This window comes from Agrilus planipennis, unplaced genomic scaffold (assembly GCF_000699045.2).
Source record: "Agrilus planipennis isolate EAB-ADULT unplaced genomic scaffold, Apla_2.0 scaffold14, whole genome shotgun sequence".
Taxonomy (NCBI): Eukaryota; Metazoa; Arthropoda; class Insecta; order Coleoptera; family Buprestidae; genus Agrilus; species Agrilus planipennis.
This window is the reverse complement of record NW_020442313.1, coordinates 1940021-1958988: the sequence shown is the minus strand read 5'-3', so window position 1 is coordinate 1958988 and position 18968 is coordinate 1940021. Positions and strand designations below refer to the sequence as shown.

The 18968-nt window shown below is 33.0% G+C and overlaps 4 protein-coding genes across 8 annotated transcripts in view; 3 read left to right on the top strand and 1 right to left on the bottom strand.

The window, feature by feature from the left end:
* Positions 1-10196, top strand: part of LOC108737536 — an 87504-nt gene extending 77308 nt beyond the window's left edge. For 3 of the 4 annotated variants that reach the window (XM_018470461.1, XM_018470453.1, XM_018470448.1), the window contains exons 2-7: positions 6056-7142; positions 7697-7933; positions 8042-8212; positions 8292-8369; positions 8444-8638; positions 9277-10196. In XM_018470461.1, coding sequence (XP_018325963.1) covers positions 6056-7142; positions 7697-7933; positions 8042-8212; positions 8292-8369; positions 8444-8638; positions 9277-9318 — 1810 coding nt within the window. In that variant the 3' untranslated portion in view covers positions 9319-10196. Of the gene's footprint in view, positions 1-6055; positions 7143-7696; positions 7934-8041; positions 8213-8291; positions 8370-8443; positions 8639-9276 lie in introns of those variants that run through there. The other variant, XM_018470440.1, reaches the window with a different exon arrangement.
* A 519-nt stretch (positions 10197-10715) lies between these two features.
* LOC108737597 (replication factor C subunit 2) lies at positions 10716-12319 on the bottom strand. The gene is made up of 7 exons (XM_018470536.2): positions 12065-12319; positions 11896-12007; positions 11635-11843; positions 11381-11576; positions 11115-11324; positions 10940-11053; positions 10716-10891 (listed from the first exon to the last, which is right to left on the bottom strand). The coding sequence occupies exons 1-7, from the start codon at positions 12154-12156 to the stop codon at positions 10778-10780; spliced, it is 1047 nt and encodes a 348-aa protein (XP_018326038.1). The 5' UTR covers positions 12157-12319; the 3' UTR covers positions 10716-10777.
* Positions 12320-12412: 93 nt separating this feature from the next.
* Positions 12413-13753, top strand: LOC108737604. 2 transcript variants are annotated; one of them, XM_018470556.2, is made up of 5 exons: positions 12413-12906; positions 12957-13141; positions 13194-13329; positions 13388-13560; positions 13611-13751. In XM_018470556.2, exons 1-5 carry the CDS (start codon positions 12772-12774, stop codon positions 13690-13692), a joined length of 711 nt encoding a protein of 236 aa, XP_018326058.1. In that variant the 5' UTR covers positions 12413-12771; the 3' UTR covers positions 13693-13751. The 2 variants fall into 2 exon arrangements, with proteins under 2 accessions (XP_018326058.1, XP_018326050.1); XM_018470548.2 differs by having other exon boundaries at positions 12416-12906; positions 13382-13560; positions 13611-13753.
* A 59-nt stretch (positions 13754-13812) lies between these two features.
* On the top strand, positions 13813-15968 carry LOC108737619 (ankyrin repeat domain-containing protein 53-like). Its single transcript, XM_018470567.2, has 5 exons — positions 13813-14165; positions 14229-14318; positions 14371-14425; positions 14592-14861; positions 15532-15968. The coding sequence occupies exons 1-5, from the start codon at positions 13971-13973 to the stop codon at positions 15585-15587; spliced, it is 666 nt and encodes a 221-aa protein (XP_018326069.1). The 5' UTR covers positions 13813-13970; the 3' UTR covers positions 15588-15968.
* The last annotated feature ends 3000 nt before the right edge of the window (positions 15969-18968 follow it).

Sequence of the window (18968 nt, the reverse complement as noted above, 5' to 3'; positions counted from 1 at the left end):
TACGAGAGAGTAAGCAGTAATGAATAATTTTGTTTTGTCTTTTTCTTCTCCCTTCCACTCCCATATCAAGCCCCTTCATCCCGTAGACGAGCGAAGCCACTTTCGCAACTTAAATAATACCTACGAAAATTTTCGTTACTACGTTCGCAAAACTATTGGGTTTGGCTATGGAAGAGGGGACTCATCTACGAAATGAAAGGGATAAGAAAAGGAAAGAATCATCTCACTCGCACTCGCAGGATCAATGAGGAGCTACTTGGTTAACCTTGAGGAGCACTCGGGAGTCAAAAGAGCCGAGTTTGCCCTCGCAGGATCAATGAGGAGCTACTTGGTTAACCTTGAGGATCACTCGGGATGTAAAAGATCCGAGTTTGCCCGGTTCTGGACTAGAGCATGTCTGAGAAGGTATCCTACCTACCTATCTCGCCTATTTCTTATCGACTTCCATAGAGTCCCCTGTTCTCCTATTCTTCAGTAACACTACATTTCGAACGCTTCTAACCTTTTCTTTTCCTATCCGCACCCACCGTCCATGTTTCGCAACCGTACAGCGTCGCACTCCATTCGCGTGCCTAGAAGTGACTTCTTTTTGTTGAAGACGACTCAACCCTACACTATCTGTGTTTTGTGTCTCTTCTGCTCCTTCCATCCTGACTTGTCTGACTTCCTAGATACCGAAAATCAGCCACCTCTTGAGTTATATATTGGACAGAATAACATTCACCATCATCATAAGGTCGTCAATCCTAAGACTGACTGGACACACACCTCCATTCTTTCCTATCCTGAGCTAATCTATGCATTAACATTATTTTGGATTTTAATTAATAAGTTGAAATAGGTAAAGATTTTTGCAAATAGTCTTTACTTTATCTTTACAGGGTAGCGTAGATTAAGATTTCACACCAAAAAAAAGTTAAAGGGGTCCTTAACAACAACTACTAACGCTATTGACTTAAAATTTAGCTAACAATTAGAAGTACAAGTACCTACATATGTCTGACAGAACCACACAGCTTTCCGTAACCCAGAGAAAGTAATAGTAAATATTAGGGAAAAAACTTAATGAAACGTATTTTACAGATATAGTAGATATGCTACCTATATTCCTTTAATAACAGTTGGTAGTCATTTAAGAAGACCATTGTGATGTTAATAGAGCTTCATTAATTGAATCCGCTTACATTTTGTGTGTTATGCATTTTCTAAAAGAGATTTTCTAAAATATCCTTTGACCTCACCTCGTTGTTCATAAGAACCGCTGCACTGCTGGCAAGTTGCGTTGTAATTTACTACGGTTAAGAACCTTAGCTAGTCAAGGTAAAATTGTCGTTGCGAAATGGATAAATATAACACACGGTGCAATACTTCTAATAGCATCCAGAAAATGTGTGTCTCCGATACTTTTGTGCAGCATTTAAATAAGCGACTCCAGAATAACAAATTTGTAGAAGATAATTGCCAAGAAATTGTGAATGTTACTACACTGGTGACACCAGCTTGAAGGCTTAATTCAGAAAAATCCGTTTTTAGGGTTCCGCACGTCCGAATGAAAAACGGAACCCTTATGGGATCACTCGTGTGTCTGTCACAGTCAATTTGCCCCGAATCTACTAACTTTGTACACATATGAATTTCTGTGACCCAAACATGGTCGCATGAGGTAAATAAATTAATTTTGAACATAGAGGTTATTTTTGGGGGACCAATTAGAAATTAAAAAAAAAGTTTTGCAAACTGTACTGTGTTACATATCAAATGAAAGCGCCTGTTGTAAGAGTCTCAAATATTATATATTGTAATTTTAAAATAAATAGTTTGAAAGTTATTTAAACTAAACCTAAAATTTTGAAAGAAATACAGAAAATAGTTCTTTACTTATAGATTACAGGGAAATTAATAAGAAGTCTATGGTCTGAACATAACGGAGTAAATCTTACAACAAAACAGTATTGTGCATACAAATTTCAATTTTCATCTCATTATAAGCAGTCTTATAAAGTCTTTTTTGTAGAAAGTTGAGGAAATGATATTCCATCAGTTTTTACTTAAAAGCGACTTGCAACTACATACAGCCTCTTGTCATTCTCAAGCGTTTCTAAAGAAAGAATTATTTTTAATTTTTGTTAAATAGAATCAGGAACATAGTTAGATTTTCTTTATGGCATTGTTCAAGAGTGGACCACAAAGTCGTAGATTTCAATTTCCACATAACCCAAGACACCTTGAGTTTTTTCTGGATAGTGTTACGCACCTAGGCAGGAAAAGTAAAGAATCTTCCAGATTGCATGTTTATTCCCTTTCCTCTTGATATATATGCCACTTTTTACCACCCCTCAACCCTTTTGCGTAAGAAATTTAGTAATCATGTTGATCAAGTGAAAAATCGCAAAAGCTCTCAATTTGAACAAAATAATGGATCATTAAAAACGCCGAATAATTTTGAATTAATCAAAGCGTCAAAGATTATGTGACTTTAAATGCTTGCGGTTTTAAATGTTACGATACATTGGGTGAACTTAATATTCAGGGTGACCTACTCATTAGTCAGAACTTTCAATGTATGGACCTCGGCATACTCAGGTCAATTACTAGGTACATCTCTGCGTAGAATTAATAAGTATTATATAATAAGTTTACAGATAGAAAGCTCTCTTATGGGCGTTGAAGTCCTACAGCACGCAGTAAAGGCTAGGGTGTAGAAGTCTAGAGGAAAATATTGGCCGACATGAGTTCCACAATTTATCAAAGACCGATGCCAAAACATTTTAAAATTGGTATGTCATCACCGAAGAAACATCCCTTTTGATAGAAGAATTTACAGAACTGACAACGTATGAGAAAATAAAAATCAAATTCAAACTTGATTACATAGAATTGTACCCTGGATTGCTGTAGATTCTTGAAAAGTTTTTGATAGCATAATCGTATATTTCCGTGAACGTGGATTTAGTGTTGTGGCAAACTTATTAAAAACGATCCGATTCATCCTTCACGGTTTCCTTTTTTTTTTTTGTATTGTTTATGTTTAAATTTAAATAGAAATGCCTTTGTTTTAATTTGAATAAAAGTTTTTCAAATATTACTTGTGTAGCTGCGTTTTGTCGCTCTTATTAAACCAGTTTCAATTCAGAAAAAAGGTAAATATTCATATGACACATGAGGCGCGAGAAAATAATTGATTCTCAAAGTGGAAAGACGAAATAACTTTGGGAACCTCTGGTCTAATATAATTAATGCTGTTTGTGCTGTAATCACTTTGAAACGTTTTTAATATTAAATTATAACGTGAGTACAAAAGCTGCAGCTTTTTCACATCACTATTACTGGTCTATACACCAGTGGCAAATTGAGAACTGAGCATAGGGATTTTATATTACATGGAATCATCAAAAGGCGACACTATCTTTTGATAAACACGACGTAGTATAGGAAAATTCGTACAAATACTTTCAGGACATCTTTTCATGTAAATAATACTGTAATGTTGGTCCAATAATTGCAATTAAATGCGTTTAAAGGGTGGTCGTTCAAAAGATTTTAAGATCTTGGTTAGTTTAGGACAGTTTTTAAAGAAGCAGGTGATATTTCCAGATAGATATGGTTGGAAAATTATATTCCAAACGTTCGCCAAATTGTTCGTGCAACATAAAAAAAATGTCAACAAAGAAATGAGTGATTCTTATATTCGGAGAACATTTTACCCTATTTCTATACATTATATATATATATATATTAAATGCAGGCAATAGAGATGCAAAACAGTATTCACACGTCATATGTCAGGCACGTGTACCTACGAAAACTCCGGGAGAGTTTGGTCTAAATAGCACAGTCGTGGCAAAAGGTCGTTCTCTTTGGGTTGACGACCTGGCACTTCATCGTCGTAGTGAAGATAAAAAGATGGAATCATTCAACAGCTATGTTTCACAATTATTTTGTAATGTGTTTTGTCCTTTAAAGCTGGATATTTTAAAAGTTTTCTTCAAAGTGCGGAAAGTGTCCACTAGTAGTTCTAGCATTCATGTAATCGGTACATATTATTATGTTTATATACCAAAGATCATTCGTTTTATTTAATTTATATAATATAAATATGCTTCCGTTCAACCGGAAGTTATATTGATGTTGAGTAAAGTTTTAATAAACGTTTTTTGAAATCCAAGACAAATGTCCTGAAATCCGGACTTTGTCTAGAAGTAGTTTATAAATCTATGTATGTAGTTACTTTAAACGATAAATTATGATAAAAACAATTAAAAGTTTCTTCATTTTAGTCAAAAATACATTTTAACTAAAAAAATACAAAAACACGTACTTTGTCTATCCTGTATTCATTTATAAAAAGGTAAAATTTGCAAATTTGGTCATATTGAGCAATCACGGAACCCACTCATCCGATTTCAAAAATTCTTTCACCAATATTTAAAATGAACCTTCAGGGTACACGTAGACTATATGTATATTATTTCGTTAACATAAAAGGGCTTTAGGTGGAAACGAATTTTATAACGTTAAGTCAATGATCGGTCGAGCGAATACGTTTTTCCTAGGAATACTGCCTTAACGGTAAGGGAATTTGAATGCTTTCTATGCAAAAGTTGTAGGTATACCTTAAAAAGAACTCTAAAAAGCTCTTCGACTACATACTTACACGTGTTTATCAATATTTTATGATTAATTCACTAGGTAAAGGATAAGAAATGCGAATTGGGAACAACTAGTAAAACACAAAACAATTCTCTAGTAAGTAAACACGTTTGGCATCACTTATCGTATATAAATAACTATTTTACGTGACTTTTCTCTAATTTCTAAACCGGTGACATGATTAAGACATAAAAATTAAATATGATTATTATTATATCTTTCATATAAGACTTAAGAATAATCCTGTTGCTTTTACTGGTTGAGCCACAATTCAAGAAATTATTCGCTCCCTGACATTTTTTCAAATCTGGCCCCCAGACACCTTGAAAATCATACGGTTTGTGCATTATATACTGTCTCTTAAGTATTGAACAAGCAAATGTTTTTCAATTCTTATTACTCTCATTGTAACGACATGTGATGTTCTATTCAGTTTTCGCCATTTTGACCTTCGTTTTCATGATAACATTGTCTTTTATATGCTTATGTACCTTATACATAGATAAGTGGGATATTTGTTATTATAGATGACTGTTTTTTCAAAATTACGTTTTTCAATAAGAAGTAATATTATTTGAAATAGATAAGTATATTTTAATTGATTGAAACAATAAATAATGTCAACAGTACATATATCAGTAACCTCCCTAATAAGTCATTTTGGCACATAGTTTCGTGTCGCTATTGGAAAAATTAAAATAACACAGTAGTTGATGATGATATTATATAGAAAAGCTCAGCAAAAGTTGTGTAAAACAATACAAATTGTGTATATATGGGTTAGCTGTTGAAGGGCACTTACAGTTGCGTAAATTCTGGCGAAAATGACTAGACTTGAACGTTCGTCATTGGGTGTAGATAAGCAATATCAGGTCTAATATTCTAAGAAAAAGTTGCTTGGTTTAAAGCAAAACGAATCATGTGCATATGGGTTAATTGTTGAAGGGCACCTGCAATTGCGTAAATTCGGGCGAGAATGAGTCGACTTACGCGTTCGGCATTGAACATAGATAAGCAATATCAGGTCTAATAAGTATCCTAAGAAAAAGTTGCTTTAATAAACATTAAATAGGTACAAGGCCGCTGTATGGGTTCTTTGAAAGTTATTGTATTGTAATATTTAATATATTCGTACAATTGTATGTGTGCGTTCGTGTAATATACCTGTGTGTTCTGATTGCGCAAGTAATACGCACAAACATAAAAACGTTATGAATATCATAAAATCATACACCTATTTGTGAAAATCAAGAAGGTGGGCCACGTATTAACCCATCAGTAGCATTATAGCTACGTATAGCTTTATCCAGGGTTGTTGTTATTAGTAGTTATGGTACGCTTATTAAAATCGAGTTTCATTTATTAGTTACACTTGTTATGTAGTTTCGTTTTCCATTGGTTTCAGCTTGATCAAAAGGCATGCTATGGAAGGAGTTCAAGAAAATTCGGATGTCACATCAGAAGTACAGGATTCTCCCACTGTCGGCCAAGAAAACCACAATGATTCAGCTGAAACTAACGACTCCCAAGAACTGAACAAAACCAATTCGGAAAATCAAAAATATTCACCCGAAAACTCGTCCGACGATTATCCTACCACGAAAAAGGACTCTGACTTCCACGAGGAAGTAACGGAAAACGGCAGTTGTTCCAACGAAGATATTACGGATAGAATTAACGATGACGATAAGTCAGTTCGGGAACCACAAAACGGCAACACAACAGCAAATGGGAAAGTTAACAAAAGAAAAAAGGAAGATGACGAATCGACCGTGAAAAAACTGAAATCGGAAGTTCAACAGAGTTACAGCATTCGCAACAAAATATTTAATGAACTAATCGAGTCTCCAGCCTGCAAGACTATCGATCAAATACAGTCTCGCATAGAACGAATAGTATTAGAAATAAGAACACTTAACGACATAGCAATTGAAAAAGAAAGAGAATGGAACAGCATAATACATTTGAGAAAACTGAAAGAAGAACTTCTATTGCGAATGCAAAGAAGGAAACAGGTGATGCTGTACAATAGCAGAGACTTGGGAGATCCCGATCGATCCGATAACTGTGTCGAATCTAATCAGGGTTCAAGAAGTCCTCAGCAAGCAGGTTCTAAAGTGTCCAACTCCAACTACCACGATGGAAACAGACAACAGGGATCGTTGAGTATTTTAAGCAACTATGTGGAAATGAACGGTCATTCCACTGATTCGAAGAACATAAAGCAGAGACCCGTGATCGATGTACAATCAATTATTGCCGATTACCGACAACGGCATCCCGAAACTGTGCCCAGAAGGGGACGTAGAATTAGGACTTCATTGACCTCGCAACAAAATGATCTTGTCGGATCGAGAATGAGTCAAAGTGGGACGATGAATTTTGCCTCGATGGCTTTAGGGTCTGGTGCTCAAGTAAAACATAACTTACATAATAAAATGGATATGAATGCTGAATTGGGGATGTTTTTTAATGCTATCGAAAACGTCAGCGTATGTATTGTATTTATGGTTTATATTATTTTAATTGCCTTTATAAATTTTTTGGAGACACAAATCTCGGGATAATAAAATTATGTAGTTTTGTCACTTGTTTTGAACCTCCTCAGGTACTTATAAATTAATATTGTACATTATCATCACTTGTAACTTAGTGGTCAGAACATTCGAGCGTAAAGCCAGGGACCCGGGTTCGATGCCCGGCGAGGTTGCTACAGTAACAACAAATTTTAATTCATTAACTACTGGGAATGAAATTAAATCAGTTTTACATTAAAAAGATTAATAATTAAATCAAATGTGTGTCTTATACTTTCAGTCAATTCAATTTTTAACTTAAGTAATTAGTTTTTAATTGACTGTGTGAAAATATTGACTTATCAATATGTAGGTACCTGAGGAAGTCCATGTAAAAAGCATGACAAAACGTCGTACAAGTACAATTGCTTACGATTAAGTATTTTATTTTCCTGACGACTGCTCACCGTCCCTAGATTAAATTTAAATTTTAATTAACAACATTCTCAACAAGTAAGTTTTTGTTGCAGTCAAAACATAACGGTTCAAAACTAAGTGGATCAGTCCCTGAGATTCAGGGTACCTCTGATGAACCGTCTTTCAAAGATGTCCTGATGCAGTTTGCAAAATTGTCTCAAAACGAACGATGTGAACTCATACAAAACGCCCTCAAACCTCCTCCTCCTTATCCAGAGGTCACAGTTCATCCTGTACCAGTTTCAACGCCTCAACCAAAGAATTCGTTGCTTCATGGTATTCTAACGCAGGTTAGTAAAAGCATACCTAGCATAAAAAAAATATAATTTACAAGCTCTGTTTTTTTTTAAATATTTATTCTGATTTTGTTTATAGTTTATAACTTTAAAATATTTTAGGCCCAACCTAAAACAGAGAATAAAACAACGTTCAGTCCTACTCTAGCAAAACTATTAACCGCTCCCGAAAAAAGTATTGCATCTACGATGTCAACGAACGTTCAGACTTCCAACAATTTGCTCAACAATTCCGAAAATGTATCAATTTCTGACATCCTAACTCATAATAAGGTAATTTCGAATCGGCAGCTTTCTTTTATAGTCAAATGTCTGTTGTAATATAATCTTTGTTACTTTTTTTTTTTATTAGACCAGACACCAAATAACGATAACTCCCGTAGCTACTCAATGTGACATACATAATAAATCGAAGACTACTTCTCAAGCGGTACGTAATTTTAAAATCTCTTTAGCATTAAAATTTTGGCTTTGAAATTTTATTTGTGGGCAAAAATAATTTAGGATGAAGATGAAGCAGAAGATAGTGCCGATAGGTTGGTGATCGATGAAGGTGAGGGTGGAGATCGTAATCGGACTGACAGCAGTTGCGATTTGATGGGATTTGAAATTCCTCAATGCCAAGGATGTAATCAGCAGCCTGCGCAGTTTGTGTGCGCCGGATGCGGAAACCAATGGTATTGCAGTCGTGATTGCCAGGTATGCAGTTATATTTAATTTCTTTCATAGCTTAAAGACTTCAGGTTTCGATATGGTTTTTGGAATTATTTTATCTCCATAAACAATAACACTAGTATATTTTTATAGTATTTGACCGAGTGTTGAACTGCTTCGCAAATAAAAAGATACTGTGGCTTCTTATTACTCTGCAAATTATAAATTTGTATAATATCAAATGGGTTATAATTTATTATCAAAATCGAAAATACTTTTTCTGGATAGCGATAAATTAAGTTAAAAAAATATAACATAATGTCACATTCAATCTCAAAGATCTGGCAAATATGGATAGGTCACTAAAAACCAGCGTTATTAGGGTTAGAGTGTTTTAACGTTATAATAGGTAATTGTTAGTATCTAATTGCGTAGCACTTGAATATAGTGTACCTACATACATCAAATACGACATTCGAACAAAGAAAAAATAGAAAATTTTCTTCCAATATGATGATAGCTACCACATCTGTATTTATTCATCAAGTGGTGTAATTTTTCTAAATCATTCAGTTACTTCATTTTAAACCATGTAATTAATGCGCAGTACTGCAGAGTGCTTGTCTACTTTTAAAACAGTTTATTGTTTCCAATGGTATTTGAAATTATATCGTTTATTTTAGGTTTCGTCGTGGGATGAACATTCTGAAGTATGTTCAGATTAAGTGTCAACTAAAATCCTATTCCCATTTTGCTTTTCTTATTACATTAATTAAAAACTATGTTTTAAAGTTGCTATTTAAAAGTACAAGTGCAGTGGCAATCAATTAAAAAAAAAAGAATAAAGTCCATATAATTCGCCACTTTTCGCATATTGAATTTCTTGCAGGAATATTGGTTTAAGCAAATAAAATAAGAAAGTAACTAAATATTCGAAACATTTAGAGTTCATTAGTGATTAAATAATTAAATAGATTACATAAGCAGAATATTCGTTTGTAAAGTTTTTAAATGCTTTTTTCAGTAAGTAGTTATTATAAGTTTTTCTACTTTAGAGATTAGCTTGGTAAGTTAAAATACTTTAGTAATTTTAATTTGATTTGGTTTACTTTTTACTTGGTATGTATTCGATTTTGTACATATAAGTAATTAATTATTAATGATGAGAAACGTTCGTGCTAGTCATTTTATCCTTTTTTATGTAAGAATGAAGAGTTACCTACAGTGTCAGAGTGTTTGTGATTTTTTTGAACTTTATATTAATTATATATAACTATTTGTACCGGGTGTTTATATAAAAGCTGCCGCTACTTCATTTTTTAACGAAAATAAGGAATAATAATTTAAGCTGCGGACAACTTCACAATATAATTCTTTTTATGTGATCACCCTGTATATTAAAACTAAAGTGCCATCATCTGCCGCAATTTTAAATTATTGTATCTGTAATATTGCATTACAATAAGTTTCATCATGTGCAAAAACCACTGGTATTGACTGTATATAAAGTGTTACATTTTTCTGTGATAATTGGCAAATTCACAACCATATTTATCTAATGTATCTGTGCATAATTCAAATATAAAGATAATTTTATACACAATACAATATTTGTTATTAAAAATTGGCAAAAACGTTACACAAAATCTATCTGCAATAATAAAAAGTAACACTCATAAACTTTCGAAAATAGAATTAAAACATTAATTTTTTCTGGTCATAAGGCCGTCAATCCAAAGACTGCTTATTTAAACACGCCCTCCACTCTTTTATATCCTGAACCAAATATTAATTGGTGTAGGTTATCTGCCCCTCTCTACAACTATTTATGATTCTAGTGTTGCCTCTGATTGGTCCTTCGTAGGTGTCCTACCTATTCTTTGTTTTGTGTCTACTTTTCCATTCTAACTTATCGGACTTCCTATATTTCAAAAATCGGCGACTTCTAGTTTTTCGTCTCCCAATTTTTATATTTGCTCCAACCCTACTACCTTCACCTCCGTTACATATTAATATTTTTTACCTATTTTTATTCATTTTCATTCAATACTCTTCTGTCACTAGTGTTACTTCATATTATTTATTTTTCAGCTTCTCATTAAAGTATATGAGAAAAAAATAGTTACATATATAAAGAATATTTATTGAAGAAAAAAGTTAAAGTATTTTATTATAAAAAAATTATTATTTTCTCCCCTGAAAATGTTTACCATGTAAGCACATTCTTGAAAGAAGTCCAGACATTTGTAACAAACTGATAGTACCATCAACAATTCTTTGATGAGTTACACCAATCTCCTACAACGATAAAATTTAATAACGAGTAAGTAAAGAATAATTTCAAACCTTAATGAATTCTAACTTCAGCAGTTCATGTATGTCCAAATTCTTGCAAACTTTGAACAAATTTTTGATAATATCCTCAGCTGCATATCCCAAGTTCCACAAGTGTTCCATTATCTTTAAAAATAGAAATATGTATATATATATAAAAGTGTGCTTATAAAAACAAAAATTATACTTTATAAGCTTTCCTGATGTTTGCATCTATACAATGCATTAACATTTCCTTGATCAATAAAGGATGAGGCTCATCACAAACTTTGAATACGTTCTCGGAGTTTACTACACCAAACCCATTGTGAGTTGATTGCAAATTATTTAGTGCTTGCCTCATATCACCCTGGGCAGTAAATACTATAGCTTCCAGTCCATCTTCAGTGTACTCTACCTACAAAAGACCCTACGTAATATGATTAAAAACACCCTCCTACTAAATACAATTACATTTTCCTTTTGGCATATCTGTATAATTCTTGCTAAAATTTGAGCATCAGTCAATTTTGAGTATCTTAATATCGCACACCGAGACTGAATAGCCTCGATAACTTTTTCACTATAATTGCAGGCTAAAGCAAATCTTGTTGTGTTGCTATATATTTCCATTGTCCTTCTTAAAGCCTGCTGTGCCCCTTCTGTCATACTGTTAAAATATACACCACATTTTCACCTTTTATCATGATATTTGTAATTATTAATACCTATCAACTTCATCTAATATAATAATTTTCTGTCGTCCTGGAGGAAGTGTTACTTTCTGCTGGGCAAACATTTTTATTTTATTTCTTACAACATCGATTCCTCTATCATTTGAGGCATTTAATTCCAATACAGCATCCTTAAATGAGGGTCCCAGAAGTGTCCTTGCAAGACACAATACTACTGTAGTTTTACCAACACCTGGAGGGCCCTATTTTTTTCTGTTACAAGTAGAGAACAAATAAATTGCGGACATTACTTACAGCAACAATTATATTTGGTACATTTCCTTGTTTAGCAAAAACTGCCAATCTCCTAACCGTATCCTCGTTCCCAACGATATCTTCAAATTTTTCCGGACGATATTTTTCAATCCTATATAACAAATTTAAGCACATATTAGAAATACAATAGACAATACATGCCACTTACCAAGGGATGTTGTGATGTTTTATCTTTGCATTCATGCTAGATTTTGAAGAGTGTGACTGGGGTACTTCATCAATTTCCATACTTGTCTCCATTTTAGATAATACCTCGATTTACTCAATTTTGCTAATTAAAACCTTTCCTCCTTTCGTGTTGTATACTTAGGAAATTGTTGTATTCACTTAGGTTAGGATCATAGATTAAAGAAGTTGAAAGAAATATATTTTGGTTAGGATCAGACAGAAACAGGATATCTATAGAGATGAGGAATTAACATAGATAAGGAATCAATTAGAGATATATAATATGTAATGTTTCCTTAATCTATGAAGTACACTCTCTGGTGAAAGTCTATAATTCAGTATGAATTCAGTTTATCAGAAGAGTTTGAGTCAACTGTATATATTTCTTAAATCTATGTTTATTATTGTTGGTGTTGCAAGTCGTGAAGCTTTTTTATTGTGAACACCATTAGCATATTTTTTTACAGTAATGTACTTAACTACATAACGTAAAGGTACATAACTTTCGTAAATTAATCTATGAATAAAGTCACGTCATAGATAAGGTCACGTCGTTGATTTCTTTGATTTTATATGTTGTGGTTTTGTAAAAGTGATATACCTAAGCATGTTTTTTAATATCGTGCAAAGCCTTTTAGAAATTATTGTCCTGTAAAATGTAGCAAGAAAGCTTATATTTATTAAAAAATGTTAGATGGGTGGTACTGTAGGTCAATAGCCAACGAAGCGGCTGCTGCAGAAGAGGAACAGCAAGCTCAAGAAGAATCCAAATGTAAAAAAGAGTACAAATTTTTAAAGAAAAAGCTAAAAACCCTTTTATATGTAAGTAAAAATTACATGTTAAATTACAAAGTAATGAGCACGTTTACCAGGAAAATGAATGTTTCCAAGAGGCTCTTCGAGCATCACAGAAACAATTGCTAATTGTGACAAGAGATAGGAACTTTTTGTTAGATCGTCTGCTGCAGTATGAAAAAGTCGAAAATTCAACGTCCGATTCTGAAAACACAGATTCATCTGATGACACTGAATCGCCAAGAAATGATTCATGTAAAAGGTTAGTTTTGCATTACATTGTAGGGCAATGTGATTTGTAATTGCTGCTTTAGGAAAAAAATTGAACTCTCAAACATAAATTATGGTAACGGGTCGCTGAATGTCGGTTCATCATCAAAAGTATTTACTACAGTAAAGCGTAAAAGACCTCTGTCAAGAACACCTAAATCTAATATAAATCAACCTTTGGTAATTTACTGCAATTTATAACTAAATTCAGTGTAGTTATAGACAAGTGTAGTTACAGGTGCCCTTAACAAGTATATCTGCTAGTAGCAATACAATGTCTGATGGACATATGACACCAGAAGAAGTAGAACGTCATTTACAATCACGACAATCTTTTATAGAATTAGTTCCTGAAAGAGCCCCTCCAACTGTTCCAACAGAAATGTTCAGCAATGAACCATCTTTAGACAGGTATGTCTTATTTTTTTTTCTCTTTACGGCTCTAAAAGCAAACATTTTAGTGAATCAAATGATGTGGCGGAATTAGAAACTTCACCTAGTAATATTGGAGATGAAGTTAGTATTGATATGATTGCTGATTAAAATTATAAATATTTTAAAGAACTGCTAATAATTAAGCAATTTAATAAATAACTCCAAAATGTTATTTGTTTTCATTGTTGTCTCCATTATTTTAATTATTGTCAGTTGTTTTAAAAGCTGGCAACATGTAAAAGTTAAATTTTTCTGTTTTGAATACAATTTTAATTTGACAATTAGAATTTCACTATTACCATTAAATAATAACGTTGACAAGCAAAAGTATAGGAAATCCTGTATTTCATCTTTAGTGTAATTTATAAACGATATAAATATTTTGAATGTTATTCAACTACATAGTATTGTCTTTTAAGTGTTTTAAATTTTGGTTTCTTTTAAAAATGTTTGACATTGCCATTGAAATTTTAGTAATTTGTGTTTCTTTATTCACTATAATTTGTTCTCTTATGTTGTATATTTTATCAAAACAAAGACATGATTCTTCATTCCTCCTTATGTTAGATGAAGCTCTAGAAGTAGGTATAAAATATTTAAATTTAATTTATAACGCTCTTATTCGATTAAATATTTTATTTAAGAATAATGATGTAACCAGTTGCATTTTACTGTTAAAAAAATATCCCTATCTTGCAAATAATAGTTTTAAAGATGGCTATACTCCTTTCTTGGTAAGTTTTGTAATTTTTCTAATCCTAAGCATAAAAAAAAAACATTTTCTAGAGAGCTTGTTTGTTTGGAAATACCCAAGTTGTTAAGTACATGCTGGACTTCTGCAGTAAGTATAAATTTTTATTCAGTTTTATGTTTTAACTAGTAAAATCACAAATACTTTTCTCGATTGACATAAAGAAATTAAAAGGTATACAAATGTTTCAAAGGTATCAAATTTTCAGGATTATTTGGTATTATTAATCTAAAACTTATTACCATTGTTATTTTAGAAGTAGATATTAGAAAATGTACTTCAAACAAAGAGTCAGCCTTTTATTTGGCAGTGTATGAGAGAATAAAAAATAAATCGAGCAGAGATGCTTCATGCATCCATACTTTGTACCATGCAAATGCTGATATAAATGCTGCTACTGTTCATGGTTACAGTCCCATTCAGTTGGCTGCTATGTTTGGTCATACTTCATTAGTAAGATGGCTTTTGACGAAGAATGTAAATATGAACGTTTTTCCGAGTCCTTATATTTTGGCTAAATCACAAGGTACATAAGTCATGATCTAGAATAATTAAACATGGGGATCCATACAGTTTTAGTTAAAGTGACTTCTTAAATATTCAACTAAAAATTGCATCCGTTTGGAAGGAAAAAAAATATTTATTATTATTATTAAATTACTTAAACTGGCAAATTTTACAGAGTAAATCTTATTGAAAAGAAGGTAATGTAATGATAATAATATTTTTTTATATTCCATAAAGGTTTTTAAAATCCATTTATTGTATTCCATATCTACCACAGCACCACTTATTCTTCCTCATCCCTTCTCTCCCATGTAGTTCGATTTTCCACCACTTCTGTCTCATATAGAACTTCCCATACATTCCCCTCTTTAATGTCCTGTTGTTTAAGATTGTTCAGATGTCTTCCGTGAAATATCTTTCGTCTATTACAGTTTTCCAAGCCTAATACATCCGTGATCTATTTACAGGCTTCAGTTTCATATATTTTATCTGTACGTCCATACAGCACACAATTACCTAAAAGTAATATAAAACTTATATGATGGCCTTGTTTTAGTTTTATCATTGTAGTCAACACATTTTTTCAAAATAATCAAACAATTAGAGTGCAGTACAAAAATGTACAGATAGTTCGCTCATGCTTCCCTCATTATAGCCTTTGGTTTCTACATTATAAATGATTTTTTTAGGCCATCACGATACTGCCATGGTCTTGAAAAATGCTAATTTGAAAGCAATAGAATAAATATATAATTGTAATTAAAATATGTATTAAACTGTTGTCAGGTTAAATAATAAATAAACTTGATTTTAAAAGTGAGGTTTCTAGAATAATTTGTATTTATTGTTTTGCTGGGGAGTTCATTCGTCATTAGAAACAAAATTTAAATCTGACAATTCAATTTTTTTATTAATAGTAGCTTTTGCCTGTAACTTCGTTCGTGTACATCGGTCTGTAAAATAGGCTTATATATTAGAATATCTGGGAACATTAATGACAAATTTACAAGCATCCACACATGTCCATTAAAAAAAATTAAAAACACGGTCGGTCCATACAGGAGATACTCTTTATGTAATTATTTTATCTATGGCATATACACGTCAAATGAGAAACCATTGAGAAGATCAGAAGTTACTTTCGTTGAGACGTACGTTTATGGGCACCAGATGTAAATCAATCCTCTGATTTAAACTTTAATAATAAATTGTGTTTATATGTGAGTTTTTATTATAACGTAGGTTCACATTTTGTTTTTTGTATTTTTTAGAAAATGGTACTTATAGTATATAAGGCAGTGTTGTTTTAGGACCTGATATGAACTCTGTAGGTTGGAACAATTTCATGGTGTAAAATAGGGCTGTGACCATTATAGACACAAACAAATTGGATCAAAAGGTAGGATTGTTTAAATTCAACTAATGAACTGTTTTTTGTGTATGTTTCGCTATTTCTTTGCTGATTATAAACCGATTTTGATAACTATTTTTTATTGGATACACCATATCTCAAGGAAGGGGGAAAACTGTTTTCTAATTTTGTTATTTGTTATTTTGGTCATTGTATTCGTTGACAGACGAGTTGGACATGAAGTTAAATCAGGTAAATAGTACTCACCAAGTAGAATCGTGTGGTAGTATTAATTCCATACGGAAGCCAATGTAGCTTGAGATACATGCTCCTAAAGTTTTCTTAATCGGTGGAAATTCCGGTTGGTACGGCCCAGGCTGCAGCCCTTCGTCAGCTGTTCTCGCCAAATATGCATTGACGTCATTGTTTAGTTAGGTAGATTTATGACAGACTCGAGTTTTTTTAATGCCTCTACCCGTCGAAGGCGGATTGATATATTGAAATAATGTTAGGAGGATATCTTTTAGGACAAACGAAGTTTGGCGGGAAGAGCTGACAGAAGGCTGAAGCCAGGGCCCTACCTACTGGAACTTCCTTCGATTAAGAAAGCTTTAAGAGCCTGTATCTCAGTCACATTGATTTTTAAACAAATAATAAACAAAATTCTAATAAATACTACCACACTACTTTACTCGGTGAGTACTACCTACCTGACTAAACTTCATGTCTCAATTCAAATGTCAACTAATGTAAAAAAATTACCTTTTGAAGAATCAATTTTTGTACTACTTTCCGAACCTGAATATTGTTTTCCACCACGCGCTTTAGGCATCGGTCACAAATCATTTCGGAAAAAGGAGATTTCCCTTGTTATGTCAAGAAAAATTTAATAACTCTTTAGCTCTTGTCTGTCCGTAAAGGCAGAGAAACGAACAGCATAAACCATGACGATGTTTCAGATTATTTCGCCAATAAAAGAGTTATTTACGTAAAAAGGTGGAGGAGCATCACAAAGAGAATTGACCTATATATGAGAAATGTATAGATCCGACACTGTTAGTAAGTAGTTTGTCGCGTAGTACGTAATCGTGTAGCCGCATCTTTAATTTTCCAATTTCTCTGACTCAGTCTGTACCCATTCTGTACCTAGCACCGTTGTTCCTATAGCGTAAATGCCGCGCCAGTCATCAGCCCCACTGCTTTTCTTCTGTCTTCGTCATCGCTAACAACTGATGTTTTTGTTGTTTTCCTTTTACTAAACACGTGCTGGCAGTGTATTTTGTCGTTCAGTACGTTGTAAAACTCGGTCTGTGATTGTTTAAAACATTTAATTTGTTATCGCATCAACAGTGCAGTTTAATTTAGGTTTTAATTTGTTAAAAGTGCGATATAGTTGACGTTTTTCGAGACTACAATTTTGAAACTTTTCCGCGTTGTGATGCTCTGTTTTCGTTTTAATTTGTCCTAATTGTTGTTGTTTGTTTTTTAAATGAAACTTGAATTGCAAAAATCATGGTGAGTTGTATGTATAACAAATGTGTTATTCGTATTATCTAGGTATTTTGAATTTGTAGTTTTTTATGATTATATATCGTCCTATAATCGTTAACTGACATAATTTAAAATTTTTGCTTTTGATTGTTTGGGCATGTAAGCGGCCTTCAGTAACATATACTCTCGAAGAGCATTCTGAACAGAATATCAAATAGATATCTTAAACTACGTAAATCAAGAACGTAGCATCACAGGGCGTGGACAATATTGAGATATAAAGTATCGTCAGGAAGATGGTTAAGCGTTGCTTTAAGACATCCTAATCTCTTAATCAACAGATACACAACAAATAAAACAAACGATCACTTACTTAAACAAAAGCCAACACGATCACAGAGATGATCCCCAGCTATATCACTGCCAATATCACCTTACGGCACCTTTATCAAATATAGAAAAACATGTGTGAGCACTCAAGCATACCTTTCCTTAGCATTTATCGTGCATCTTACTGTACAAGGCCATGTTGCAATATAATCAACTAAAGATAAATACATTGACCGCAGCCAAATTACTGTAATCAACTACTTGACACTTATTGATGCTGTATCAACCTGATCTTGGGAAAGGGCAAACACCCTCTTCCCGCACTACCTCTGCAAGACAGACTTTTCTGTCCAAAACTGGACTGAGGTCATTAATGGGTTAGATAACTGTACAACCGCAGCCCACAGTCCCCATTGCACCGCAGCGCTTTCAAACCTCAGCCCCCAAATAACGACTGTGTCACCGCAGCTTAACAGTCTAGGTAGCGTCCCTAATTATCTCATGAGTTACTTTCAATATCAACATAAATCATCAACAGCATCTTCATTTAAAACAATCAGTAAAATAATTACTAAGCATGCTTGAAGTACTCAGTGAATAACTCACCCTGATTTGCAGGTAACACAGGTAACAATCACTAATATTATAACGTCCTTAAAATATGCACAACTATTGGAGAACACAGAGTAGCACAAGTGCACTTCAATACGTTTCACGCATATGTAACATTAACAGGTCCTGTTTGTTTCTTCATCTCGAAGAGGGTCGATCCCCCTTGACCGATCACCCCGCATAAAGTATAAACACATGGGCAAATTAGGTAAAATCTATCCCAACTAAGTCCGTAAAATTAACGTAGAAATATACATACCGACCACTATATACACATATGTTCGTTTAGTTTTCGAACGACTATTTATTTACACACATATAGAAATAATAAAACCCTTACAT

Bases quoted from the DNA above. Each gene is read 5' to 3' on its own strand.
- LOC108737597 (XM_018470536.2), bottom strand. From the start codon at position 12,156: ATGGAGACAAGTATGGAAATTGATGAAGTACCCCAGTCACACTCTTCA. The intron at 11,577-11,634 runs GTATTAATAATT...ATATTTTAACAG, and splicing joins ATATTAGATGAAGTTGATAG to TATGACAGAAGGGGCACAGC. The intron at 11,054-11,114 runs GTATAATTTTTG...CTATTTTTAAAG, and splicing joins ACATCAGGAAAGCTTATAAA to ATAATGGAACACTTGTGGAA.
- LOC108737604 (XM_018470548.2), top strand. From the start codon at position 12,772: ATGTTAGATGGGTGGTACTGTAGGTCAATAGCCAACGAAGCGGCTGCT. The intron at 13,142-13,193 runs GTTAGTTTTGCA...TTGCTGCTTTAG, and splicing joins AGAAATGATTCATGTAAAAG to GAAAAAAATTGAACTCTCAA. The intron at 13,330-13,381 runs GTAATTTACTGC...AGACAAGTGTAG, and splicing joins CTAATATAAATCAACCTTTG to TTACAGGTGCCCTTAACAAG.
- LOC108737619 (XM_018470567.2), top strand. From the start codon at position 13,971: ATGTTATTCAACTACATAGTATTGTCTTTTAAGTGTTTTAAATTTTGG. The intron at 14,426-14,591 runs GTAAGTATAAAT...TTGTTATTTTAG, and splicing joins GTACATGCTGGACTTCTGCA to AAGTAGATATTAGAAAATGT. The intron at 14,862-15,531 runs GTACATAAGTCA...TGATTTTTTTAG, and splicing joins TATTTTGGCTAAATCACAAG to GCCATCACGATACTGCCATG.